Source organism: Syngnathoides biaculeatus, chromosome 11 (genome assembly GCF_019802595.1).
Source record: "Syngnathoides biaculeatus isolate LvHL_M chromosome 11, ASM1980259v1, whole genome shotgun sequence".
NCBI lineage: Eukaryota > Metazoa > Chordata > Actinopteri > Syngnathiformes > Syngnathidae > Syngnathoides > Syngnathoides biaculeatus.
Genome location: NC_084650.1, coordinates 11,061,147 through 11,073,821, shown reverse-complemented (window position 1 = coordinate 11,073,821; position 12,675 = coordinate 11,061,147). Strand labels below are relative to the sequence as shown.

The 12,675-nt window shown below is 45.4% G+C and overlaps 1 protein-coding gene across 1 annotated transcript in view; it reads right to left on the bottom strand.

Annotated features, from left to right (window-relative positions):
* The window catches only part of fat4 (FAT atypical cadherin 4), a 113,732-nt gene that overhangs the window by 52,641 nt on the left and 48,416 nt on the right, over positions 1 to 12,675 (bottom strand). Inside the window, exon 2 of the mRNA XM_061834546.1 lies at positions 1,316 to 1,447. Coding sequence (XP_061690530.1) covers positions 1,316 to 1,447 — 132 coding nt within the window. The remainder of the gene's footprint in view (positions 1 to 1,315; positions 1,448 to 12,675) is intronic.

The following is a 12,675-nucleotide window of genomic DNA, read 5'->3' as shown; positions in this document are numbered from 1 at the left end:
AAAAAAAATAAAAATCCCATAAGCGCGACTTTATGACTTTCCTCACACGACGCGGGGGCGACGCCGACAGCTGCGTTTAAAGTCGTACGGCCTCGTCATTTAAAGTCCAGACCACTTTGCGCCTTTGTGATATGGGTGACCCGACTTTTGACGCTGGCTTTAATGTTCATACTGTGACTAAGCAGCCGATGACGAGAAACCAGTCCCTCACTGAAAGGGGACATCGGCCAAAACCGATGACTTCAGAAAGACAAAGAAAAATTCTTTGGTTTTCAAAATGTGAGGCACAATTACAACTTGTCTTTAAATGTTTTTTTTTTTTTTTTTTTAAAGATGTAAGTGTCCCACACTTAACAAATAATAAGTGCCTTAAACTAAATTTTTAGTTATGCCAATTATGACAAAAATTACAATCCTTGAAATGTACCTTTAAATGTAAAATGCAAGGATTTTTTTACTCTCAGACTAAAATGATCTGCTTTGACTTTTCCTGGTGATGACTTCAAAAAATGTTTTTCTTTTTTAAATGCAAAAATATCTATATTAGTAACTCACGGTTTAAATATTTTTTGTCTTTTTTTTTGTTGTCTTTTAAGGGAACACCAGTGATGTAATGCAGGCGAGATTAGCGACAGGGGGTGTAGGATTAGCGGCAGGGCGGGACGCATTCCTGCAGGACTTCTCAGATAACGTTAAAAGAAAAACGTGCGAAACATCGGAACAATTTCCAAGGTCACATGTCAGTGCTGTGTTTTAGGGGATTATGCGCGAGTGGTTCAATGTGTTGATGCGCTGGAGCAAACGAGAGTTGGTAATCTTCCTGGGTCACCCGCAACAAAGGTCAGGGGCTAATTTTAGCCACGTCGAGCTAGCGTCTGCCTTGGCCAGTAATCCCGCTTTGTTTGCGAGAGTGGCACGACACGGGTGGATCGCTCGGGTGCGAAGAAGACACTCATGTCATTACACTAAGGCGGAATTTACGCCGGATGGTTCCAGTGACACAATTCTGGTAGCTCTTACGTCGGGATTTTCTTTTGTTCCTTGTTTGCAAATAATACCTGGCAAAATTTAGAGAAAACTCCCTTTCGTAGTTACCGTGTTACAACCGCAAACTTAAATGTAGCTATCAAGGCGTGTTGCAGAACGAAATCATTTTGCCGGAGCTCACAAAACCCCCAGGAGCATCCCGTCCGTGTATTCCCGTTTCTACCCTATGAGATAAAAATTCAGGCTTCGTTCTGAATCCAAGCCGTTCGGCTTGCTAAACAGGTGCAAAAACACTGCGAGTCCTGAAAGAAACTTGGGGAGCCGTTACCTCGTCTGCGTCCGTGGCTGTTAGCTGCATTATCCTGAAGCCGTCGCCCACGTTCTCCTCGATGGTTACGTCCAGGATGTCGTTGGGGAAAACAGGCGGATTGTCGTTGACGTCCTGCAGTGTGATCTCCACCTGTGGAGGGGGAAGGACCACCGAGGTTGCGGTTAAAGCCCAGCTAAAATGGACCTGATGTAGATACGAGTTTTGTGGTTCCCGAAAATAAAGCCGAAGCTCAGGATCATTTGCTGCGTTTCCTTCCGCAACAGGAAATCGACTGCCGATACCGCACGAATAGGGACGCTTTCCGTCGTGTCAGCGATATTAGCGCGAATTCTAATCCCGAAGTCGTTTGAGAACCACAATGTGGGTTGCAACACGACCTCCCGCACCTCACGGGGTTGTATAGAAGACTTGCAAAGCAAGCTGCTGCACTTTAGCGTCTGAGAAACCAAAATAAACACACAACACGAGCAATTGCAGAACCCGCAACACACACACACACACACATTGATCAACTTTGGGCCATGTGCAGAAATGTGTTCCGCTAATCGAAATGTAATGCACAGTTTGCGCATTGTTTATTTGAAATATGATGCAATGTGCCTCATTCGATGCCAGACGAAGATGCTTTGGTCAACCGTACATTGCATTCCCCATCAAACATAATTAGATGGATCCCCCTCTAAACACTTTCAGAGGCCCCACAGCTCAGTGGTTTGGTAAAGCATGGGTCGCGAGTTTGTATCCAGCTGGGGTCTCCACTCCCCCCTGAGGGATTGCGTCAGGAAGGGCATCGGGTGTAAAAACTGTGCCAAACAAATATGAGCGTTTCATCTGAGATGTTACACTGTGGCGACCCCGAATGGGACAAGCCGAAAGAAACGTACTTGCCCCTTCACACACGTTCATCACCTGCGACGCTCCTGAGTTATTCTTGATGCTCTTCAAATTTGCACGTCTTGTATGCGTCACATGGAATTCTTTTCATGTAGTTAATCATACTGTATATAGTATTCAATGCGTTGTATTTTTTTTTTTTGCTACATAAAATGCCGTTGACTGTTGCCGCTCTTTCCATTCACATCAGTGAATATATATGTGGTGGTACCTCTACTTACAAAAGTCTCAACTGATGAAAGATTGTGGTTACGAAAAACCTCCCCGCAACATTTTTGTCTCTCGTTACGAAAGAAATTCAGGATACAAAAGGGAAAAAATGGCGCTGGATTCCACCAAACGTAAGCATCCTGTACTGCATCTTGGTTTGAAGGCAGCGTTATTGAGCTCCTCTCACATTGGCCAGAGCTGGAGCATCTTACTGGCATCAGATTGGCTAGGAGGGATGTCAATCTTTAGCCATGACGCACGTCATGTCTCCTGGTACGCGTGGCGCAACAGAGCAGCACCCGCTATTGGCTAACACGTAGCATCACATCAGTCCATTTGGCGAAGAGCAACGTCAAACTTTACCCGTGACTCACTTCCTGTATCTTGTTCACCGAATCCGTTGTCATACGCTCTCGCACACCCATACTGTACAACTTCTTTGCGGAGTTATTCATCTTTTTTCACCATGAGCCCCAAGAAATTGATGGCAGGTGCCAGTGAGCAGAAGAAGAAGAGTTGTTTTGTCCACCAAAGCGAAACAAGAAATCGTCGAGAAATACCAAAGAGACGTGGGTGCTGCTGCTCGACTTGAGAGGTTCCAAGTGGGAGGTTGAACCTGAAGTCGAGGAAATTATTTCGCTGGGAAAGGCTGAGGAAGTTCGAATTTGTGGAATTAAGTTGTGCGCGTGCCTCCTAGTCCTCCGTTCCCCACGACGCCTCGTCACGGTACGCACCCGTCCGTCTCTTAGTAGCTCAACGCCAAAGGTAAATGAACATAACTTTGTATTATTCTTTACATTCTGTACATTTCGAATGCTTACTTTTGGCGGCGGGGAGGTCGTGGGCCTTAAAATATATCGACAAAAAATGCTGCTGACTATTCTTGCTGCTGTAGATTTTAAATTTAGCCCAATACCTTTCTGCTCAGTGTTCTTGCCTGATGTTGCAGAAATCTTGATCTTTTTGTATTATATGATGTTTTAATCCTTTTGAACAGCCGATTGTTGTGCAAGGACGAGTTCTTCCACAGGCTAAGCTAATGTCTAAAAAACCCTCAGAGACAGCGTAAGTGAGACGTTTCTGGGTTCAGATGTTGCCTGTCTTTTTGTGGCCATGGGACATTTCCACAACTCAAATTGCGATTCCCCTCGCCGCCGCATACAACTAACCCCAATATGCATTTCAGAGTCAGTTAAAGACGCTTTTGAATCATCACCGACATCTTCGCTTGCCCAGTTCATTTGTCTCCACGAATATGGAGGATGATTATGATGAGGGATTCTTCTCGCATGACTACCACCGAAGCCCCAAGAAATACATACGGGAAAAACTACGTTTGAGTCAGAACACAAATGGGAAATGAGGTGATTGAGAGGTCATCAAATGTCAACAACAATGGCTTCTTTTTTCGTCAAGCGTTTCCCGCTGAATGCGGCGAACACACACAATGAGTCTCAAGGACGTGGTTGTATATACCCGGCCATTGCCAGGAATGCAGTACTTCATTCTGCATTGTTTGACAGGCTCCCGCGACAACAATCGCCAGCGATCCGTTCGGAACAACTGCCCCGATCTCCCTGTTGGGAAAGACCAGTGAAGATTACGCAGAGAGTCCAAACTGAGGCTAACGACATTCATTTTCAAAGTAGTATACAGAATACAGGAACTGTGGTACTGCATGCTCAAGTGTGGTGTGGCGGAGAAATATGTCAGAGTAGTGCAGGACGTGTATGAGGGAAGCAGAACATCGGTGAGATCCGCCTGTAGGTGTGTCAGAAGAATTTAAGGCAGAGATGGGACTGCATCAGGGTTCCGCGCTGAGCCCCTTCCTGTTTGCGGTAATAACGGATAGGCTGACGGATGAGGTGAGACTGAAATCCCCTTGGATGTTCGCAGATGATATTGGGAACTATTAGAAAGATGGAGTTATGCACTGGAAAGGAGAGGAATGACGATTAGCCGTAGTCAAACAGAATATGAGAGGGGCGGAGGGGGAAAAGTGAAGCTCCAGGGAGAAAAGATAGCGATGGTGGATGACTTCAAATACTTGGGGTCACCAGTACAAGGAAGGAAGTGAAGAAACGGCTCCAAGCGGGATGGAACAGTTGGCGGAAGATGTCTGGTGTTCTATGTGACACAAGAGTCTCCGCTAGGATGAAGGGCAAAGTTTCTAAAATAGCGGCGAGGCCGCCGGCCATGACGGACGGATTCGAGACGGTGGCGCTGAAGAAACGACGGGAAGCAGAAATGAAGATGTTGAGGTTCTCGCTCGGAGTGAGCAGGTTGGGTAGGATTAGAAATGAGCTCAAGAGAGGGAGGGACAGCCAAAGTTGGATATTTTGGAGACCAGGTTCGAGAGAGCGGACTTCGATGGTTTGGACATATCCAGAGGCGAGAGAGTGAGTACGTTGGTAGGAGGGTGCTGAGGATGGAGCTGCCGGGCAAAAGAGCGAGAGAGAGGAAGAACAAAGAAAAGGTTGATGGATGCGGCGAGGGAGGACATGAGGACAGTTGGGTGTTAGAGAGGAGGATGCACGAGATGGGCCAAGATGGAAAAAAGATGACACGCTGTGGCGACCCCTAACAGGACAAGCCGAAAGAAGAAGAAGAAGATGCAGGATTTCTGATATTGGGCAGCACAGTCACACAGCTTTGAGGTTGTGGGTGCGAATCCCGGCTTCAGACTTCATATGCGGGCTTTGTACTGTACATTCTGCGAGTACTCTGGCCCCCCCTTCCACGTCCTCCGCGTTCAGCTTCAATGACAACGACCTGAGTGGGATTGTGAACGCTTGTTTGCCCTCCGATCGCCTGGCGAAATGTCCACGCCGGCCAAACCCGGCCGCGTCCGGCCGAGCCCGCCGTCCACCCGTTAAAGCTCGGCTCGGCTGCGCAGTGTCGTAATAATTGCAGAAGAATGAGAGGCGTCTTGGCCCAGAAGTCGGGCAAACGCGCCACGACGACAAAGGCTCTCCACTCCACTCGAGCTGAGGGAACGGGGAGAAGTCAACAAACGCTGAATATTTATTTCCCGCTCCGCGTGTGCGTGCGACCCCCTTGATGTGTAAATAATGCAAGGCCCACTCGTGAGGTCTGGACTAATTAGGTTAGAAGCGCGCTTTGGGGAAATCATTACAGCTTCGTTATTTTGATTTGATTTGCAGTTCTCGTGAGCCATGCCTTGCCCCGCGAGGAGAGCGGGATATTTCCAAACGCTCTTGGGGGAACAATTGTTGATCCACGAGACAAAGTAAGGCCAAGAGAAAGGAGGTCCGTTGTAGCTCGGAGGGTAGCATCATATCAGGCCAGGTCAAAGCCATTAGTTTACACGCTTCATGATTGTGTTTCACGCGACCCCCGTTTCAAGTTGCACGCGGCCTCCTGACTTGTATTATTGATGCCAGGTTAGTATGAATGATTCACGGGTTAAGTGGTTCCCTTATGGCTTATGTATTCCTCCAAAAGGTGATCTAGAACGCAAAGAAATGATCAGTGAAATGCATTTTTTACAATTGGTTCAAATTTTGAAGCACTTTTTCCCCAATTATCGTAGAAAGAACCATAACATTTGCATTCAGTGGATAGGAAATTACATGATTACCGTATTTTCCGCACTAAACTAAAAACTTTCCATTTCCTCAAAAGCCGACGGTGCGCCTTATACATGGATCAATGTTGAGCCTTTAGTGGAACTCCATCTAATGGATGCATAACGTGACCTTAGCCTCTACTGTAGCGTCTATTCTATGCGCCTTATATAGGAAAAAAAGCCTTAAAATAGGCAATTCGTGCGCCTTATAATGCGGTGCGCCTTACGGTATCTAGTTCACTACATTTCCCCTCCCTTCCTGCTCCCTGGCGTTCAACACAGCACAAAACCCGAGAGCCTTATTTTAGTGTCTATTTTTCATTTGTTTAGTCATTTTGTTTGTTCAAATTTTGGATTTTTTAAAATTTATTTCTCGCACCATTTGGTTTCCGATGTGGTTGTTTTTCAAGTGTTCTCTAAAAAAAATTGAGTTGGGTTGATATGACATAAAAAGAAATCCGCTTTTTTTTTTTTTTTTTTTCTCCCAGTGGAATATATTAACCATAAAACATTTTTTGTGGTACACCTGAAACACCCCAAGATGCCTCCCAAAGTCCTCGCTAACGCCAATTGCTCTGTTGTGGTGAGTACAAATGCAAAGGCTAAGATACATTTGACCCATCTCACTTTTTTACAAGCGTAAAAAGAAGTTTGAAACTGTAAAAAAGCAAACACAATCGAAAAATAATCTAATGACTTATTTTGTCCGCTAACTGGGCACGTGATTCATTTCATGTTCGCTGAACTCAAGTGTCACAATGAAGTCTGACTTCCCCGCAAATCCCCTTTCGAAATGTCCGCCCTTGGGGGTTGTTTCATGAACATAATTTTCTATTAGATTTGAAGATAAATGCAATGTGTCTGCTGCTTACATTAATAAGTAACGCACACTATATTGCAGTTCACACTTTGCGGTGGTGCTATATTTTTTTTTACATTTTTTGTGTTGGAGTTGTTGCTCTATTTTGTCGTACTGTGCCATATTTTTATCCATTGCTCTCAGTAACAGTAAATATTTTAGACTTTTCAATTTTTCTGCATTGTTTTACAAATGTGAGCTTCATTTTTTTTCTAATGCTGTAAATGCCATAAAAGCAAACCTAGACTGTATGTAAATAATATTCTGCGGATTTCGCTTATTCCAGGGGCAGTCTGGAATGCAGCCCCACGCAGTAATGGAGGGGAGGGGCAAGGGTGGGATTACTGAATTCCGAACCACGACGAATCCACAAATATCAATCGTTTTCTTGCTCTAACACCTAATAAGCCTCGAAAGTCTGAAAATAGATTGGAAAAATAATGTAATATAGAGAGTTTTGACCACTTCAACCTCAATAACTCAAAGTTCCTCCTGGTTGCCAATCTGTTGGGAGTTTCCAATGCTGACGGACGACATTCCGCCGAGCTTAAAATGCCAGAACGCGGACTATGCCAAAATGAATGTTCCGTCTTACCACTGCCACGTGAGAGGAACATTTTGGGAATCTTGGCTGCAGCGAGAGGCAAAAAAAAAAAGAAAGAAAACAAGTCACTGGGAGCCATTTTCCCCATCAAAGCTCCATCCCAGTGACGGCTGTCATATGGTTCCCACTTGGAACGGGGGCCTCTTTGAAATGTGTTACCTGGATCTGTCGGATAAAGTTCCCCATTTGCGAAGCACGAACGTGCTCTAATATTTGAGAGCGTCCAGATATTACACCGACGGTCGCAATTGTCACGCGTGCTTCGGTTGACAAGGGCCAACCTCCACGTGGCAAGTTTGCAAATTCCGATTCCGCGTAAAAGGCGACTTTCAGAGAAAATCTCGGCGGCGGCAGCGCCGGTTTGAAGATGAAAGTTCTTGTAGGAAGCAGTTGACATGGTCGAGGTCAAGAATTGAGCGAAGCTCTTGAAGGCTCTGACTTTGTGAATCGCAATTTCCATTGGTGGGACCTCGCCTTTCAAACGCAGGCGCAACTCCAAACACAACACTTCATTATCAAGCAAGAAGCTCGGACTGTAAATCTTATCCTCCACCTGCTTCTGGGATAGCGCGTGCATCCTGCCGTCTTATTTCATCACTCCCAACTTCCGAGCCTGTCAAACTCCTTTTCAGGGTTACTGTCGGGTGACATCAACGACTTTTTCTCCTGAGGGCGTCAAAAAAATAGGCCACCGTCAATAATTACGAAAGAGTATGACCAACCTTTTCCCTTCTAACAACAAGAGTGCACTGATGGAGTGCATCAAGGACTCGCTGTTTTTTTTGTATTTTCGCTACCAGGGTCCGATATGAAGCCTTCTGGAGTGGCCCCATTTCACTGTAATCTTTAAGGATTACCGTTACTGTTAAGTTACTTGTTTTAATGTTGTATACAGTGCTATATACGGTGTGGAATTTCTGAAGGGTTCTCTTTCAGATACTTTTGGAAACAGGCAACTCTCAAAAAAGGTCCACTAAGTCAACTCTCGGACTAAGCCAAACTTCAAAAGTAAGTTGACACGAAACTTGTGCCTTGACGCACCAGAGGGACCAAAAAAAGTTCCACTCGGAACAACTTTTACACCGCCGGAACCCATGTTCCGTGTAAACAGACTGAGTGTTGGGCCAGTGATAAACTGGATCCAAAACTACAAAACACTATCATTAGGTGATTTTTAAAACAGTTAGTTATGTAATGTGCAAATGAGACGTGAGTGAGCCCAATGTGAGTTACCAATTTATTATTTTTACCTAAAATGGTTATTGTTAACATGCTAATGTGAATCACACTTGCTAACCGTTTAGCCTTCAACATTTTGCTGCCTCAAATTTAGAACATATATTCAGTACCAGCATATGCAGTTTAAAGATTGAAGTCCAATGAATCCACCTCGTTAATAATAATAAGGTACATGTTAGAAGTCCATCTTCCAAGCCACTTATCCTCACAAGGGTCACAGGAGTGCCAGAGGCAATCCCAACTAACAATGGGCAAAAGGCAGACTACACCCTGAATTGGTCGCCAGTCATATATCGACATCATCACGGAGCCAGAATCGATCCCACGCGGCCCACACCAAAGTCCGACTTGTGTACCACTACACCATCGGTCACCATGTTAGAAGTAAAAAGAATATATAGTGGGAGGGTTGGAGGCTAACATTGAATTTTTCGATTAAAAATCAATAGGAGAATGCTTTCTAAAAACAGTCGGTACCGACAGCCCTACATGATTGTTTAATTTCGCGCTTGATGGGTGGGCAGGAATTCCAAAGCTATTTGTATACAAGCTCTTAAATAGTCGATTTTATGTTCCCTTTAGACAAATTAACAAATCGCAATCCACCACGAACAAGAGTTGTTGTGTTCAAATCTCGAGCGCCTTTGAAGCGGGACCAAGTTCTCTTTCTGCTCCATTTAGAAGCAATGTAAATTAAAACAATTCCAGGTCCCGAAGCTCAAGAATCAAGCCGATGTCGTCATCTTGAAAAGAATCTAAAAAGACGTATCACAAAGCCTTCTCGTTTTCCAGCAATGTCCAATCCTTAGCGCTGACTGCAAACCATCAACGGTTTAAGAACCGCACCCAGACATCATCAGCGAAGACTCGAAAAACTGATTCCCGCAACTTCTTTACCAATGCATCAAATCCGCCGGGGCTTAAAAAACAAATTCAGGTTGGAATTATTCCTTCCTCAAAAAGTCCCTTCTGTCCGATACAATATGTCATGCGCTTTACTCTGGAAGTAGACGAGTGGCCGTCCCGACAAAGCCCAGGCCCCATTGTCTGTGTTCCTAAATCGAAACGCCGTATGGCAACGAGTCTGCGACGTACCGCGCTGCGTAAGGGAAATTCAAGTGGTAGAAGGCCACGTTTAACGTCATTTACAGGATATTATTTATCTGCTTCATCGTTGGCTCCAGGAAAGGGGCAAATACCGCGGTAAGAGTGCCAAATTGACAAATTGTCCAAGACGGGTCAAAGGGATCTCTTCCGTAAAACGTCTTTGGCGCATTTAATCGCAAACCAGCTCCCACTGTCAAACAAAAGCCGACGGTATAATTCATCTTCCGACCGCAGTCATCAGGGCTTCGGGCTAAAGTGCACAAGCTCGAGAGAGGGGGAGTGGGGGGGGGGGGGGGTTTGAGAGTGCTGAAGATGGGAATGTGCACGCAGAAAAAAATTCTGGACCCTGGCCAAACCTCAACTCCCGAAAAGTCAGGATATATGATCGCCTTCCCCTCAAGTCCCTCAGAAAATTTCAGCAGGAACAAAAACAGCACAGCGACAAACAAAGTCAGAGTCTGCACTGGATCACCAAGCACCTTAAGTCTTATGTAACCAAGAAGAAGGAAGAAAAGGGGGTGGGAGTTGTCTAAGGGAGTCCAGACAATGTCAGACAAGTGGTTCTAATAAAGGGGATCACTGTCCTCCCGATGGACCACTTCACCACCTGTTAAAAGATTGTTTATCTACAGCGAGACCCCCCTCCGAGTCCCCGTGCCAATCTCGGCATTTCCAGACGGATTCATAATCCGAAGTGAGAAATCACCCACCAGTTTGTGCAGACGTTGATTCGTGGAGGTTCTGGATTCAGAGTCTAATGGATTACATGCAGATAAGACAAAAAAAAAAAAATGGGCTAGCAGAGGTCCTCAAGAGGTAGACTCCGGTCGAGAGCGAGACCAAGATGCCCTTCTACGTAGAACGCTTATTCAGGGGTGCGGTGTGAAGACCCTCAACGGACTGCCAAATAGGAGATTTTCGAGCTTGATTATTCTTCCCAACAAGAAAAAAGAAAATTACGCAAAACAAAACCAGCAAATACTGTCACGACCCATCGAGACGGAGGAGGACCCAAATGCAGGACTCCGGAGACGCAGAGGCATTTTGGGAAAAGCATTTGCTTTTTAAGGGGTGCGGTGTGAAGACCCTCAACGGGCTGCCAAATAGGAGATTTTCGAGATTGATTATTCTTCCCAACAAGAAAAAAAGAAAATTACAAAAACAAAACCAGCAAATACTGTCGCGACCCATCGAGACGGAGGAGGACCCAAATGCAGGACTCCGGAGACGCAGAGGCATTTTGGGAAAAGCGTTTGCTTTTTAAGGGGTGCAGTGTGAAGACCCTCAACGGGCTGCCAAATAGGAGATTTTCGAGATTGATTATTCCTCCCAACAAGAAAAGGGAAAAAACCAAAAACCAAATTACTAAATAGTTCAATCCGCAGACGGTTATGGCAAAAGGATGTGCGAAAAGGTTTCAAGCCGCCATAGCTCAAGTCTGCTATTTTGCATGGAATTTGCTCTTGTTTTCGTTGAATTCCAACATTCATTAATTTTGGGGTATTTACAAAAATGATCAAATGCATCCCGGACGGATTAGCGATGCTAAAATGCAAAACTTTTTTCGCCAACGCCATCTCATCCAAACGTCAACGTTTGCTTTTAGAAGGTCGGCCATTACAAAGAGAATGTGAAAAATTGGAAAAAAATTATCCCCCAACACCAGTTCGTCCAACGGCCAAGACATTTGGTGGACATAGCGAAAACGGAAAGACGTCTCGAGACCCACAGGACGAAAGTTGGGCACTTTGGTTTGAAGCAGCACAAGTGCTCAATTTTCGTCGAACGGAAGGGCGAGGCGGCGTTTATTCGGATTGATGTTCCACAACTCCTCCGCTTCGAGATTTTTTTCTTCATCTTTTAATTGAGCGCCCCTGAAAAACTAAAAAAGAAAAAGCAAAGCCACATCCTGTAAATCTTTGCTCCATTATCTCCGCGTTTGCGGGCCTGGATGGAAAGCGTAATTAACCCGAAGTCGGAGCGGCGCTAATGGAAGCTGGAGCCGATTTTGAGCTCTTTGAAAGTGGAGCGCTGTTCAAAAGTATCACCGAAATCACCCCCCACCCCCCCCCCCCCCCCAAAAAAAAAAATGTGTGCCGCATTGCTCGTCTTCGCGTTTTGAGGTCAGACGGATGCAAACACAAACGCCGTCGCTATCCTGTGAGATGAAAGGTAAGAGCGGGGGAAAAAAAAAAAAAAATTAGCCAATTTGCGCTTAAGAAGGCGTCGCAAGATGTGTGGAGAACACTTTGGGGTTTTCAACTCTTTGTTGACTGAAGTCAGCCATCTTTTGGGGGGCATCATCGCTCTACTTTGTTCGCAATTACCTCGAGTTAGAGCCCATAAAAAAAGGAGAAAATGGCTCAAAAAGAGTCTGCTTTTGGACTTGAGAACAATGTGTACGCGTATTTGTTTACGTTTGAAGGAAATGTGTCGGGGCTTTCATTGGCTTTAATAAGCCAATGCATATATTTCACATTGGCAACATTCTCACAGCACACAAAAGTACATAGTGCGCTTCAATCTTATTGCAGTTACAGTTAATCCACGTTTGGGATGAGAAAAGTATTTGCCACCTTGTCCCGAACTACGAGTTTTTGTCTTTGAGTCCCGTTGAGCGATGCAACTGTTCTTGGACAAAAGGGAACACGAGCTGGGCAGCACGGTGGCGCCGCTGGAAAGGGTTGGCCTCACAATTCTGAGAACCCGGGTTGAATCCTGGCCCCGCCTGTGTGGACTTTGCATGTTCTCCCTGTGCCTGCGTGGCTTTTCTACGGGTGGGCACTGCAGTTTCCTCCCACATCCCAAAAAACATGCAACATTAATTGGACGCTCTAAATTGCCCCGTCGGTGTG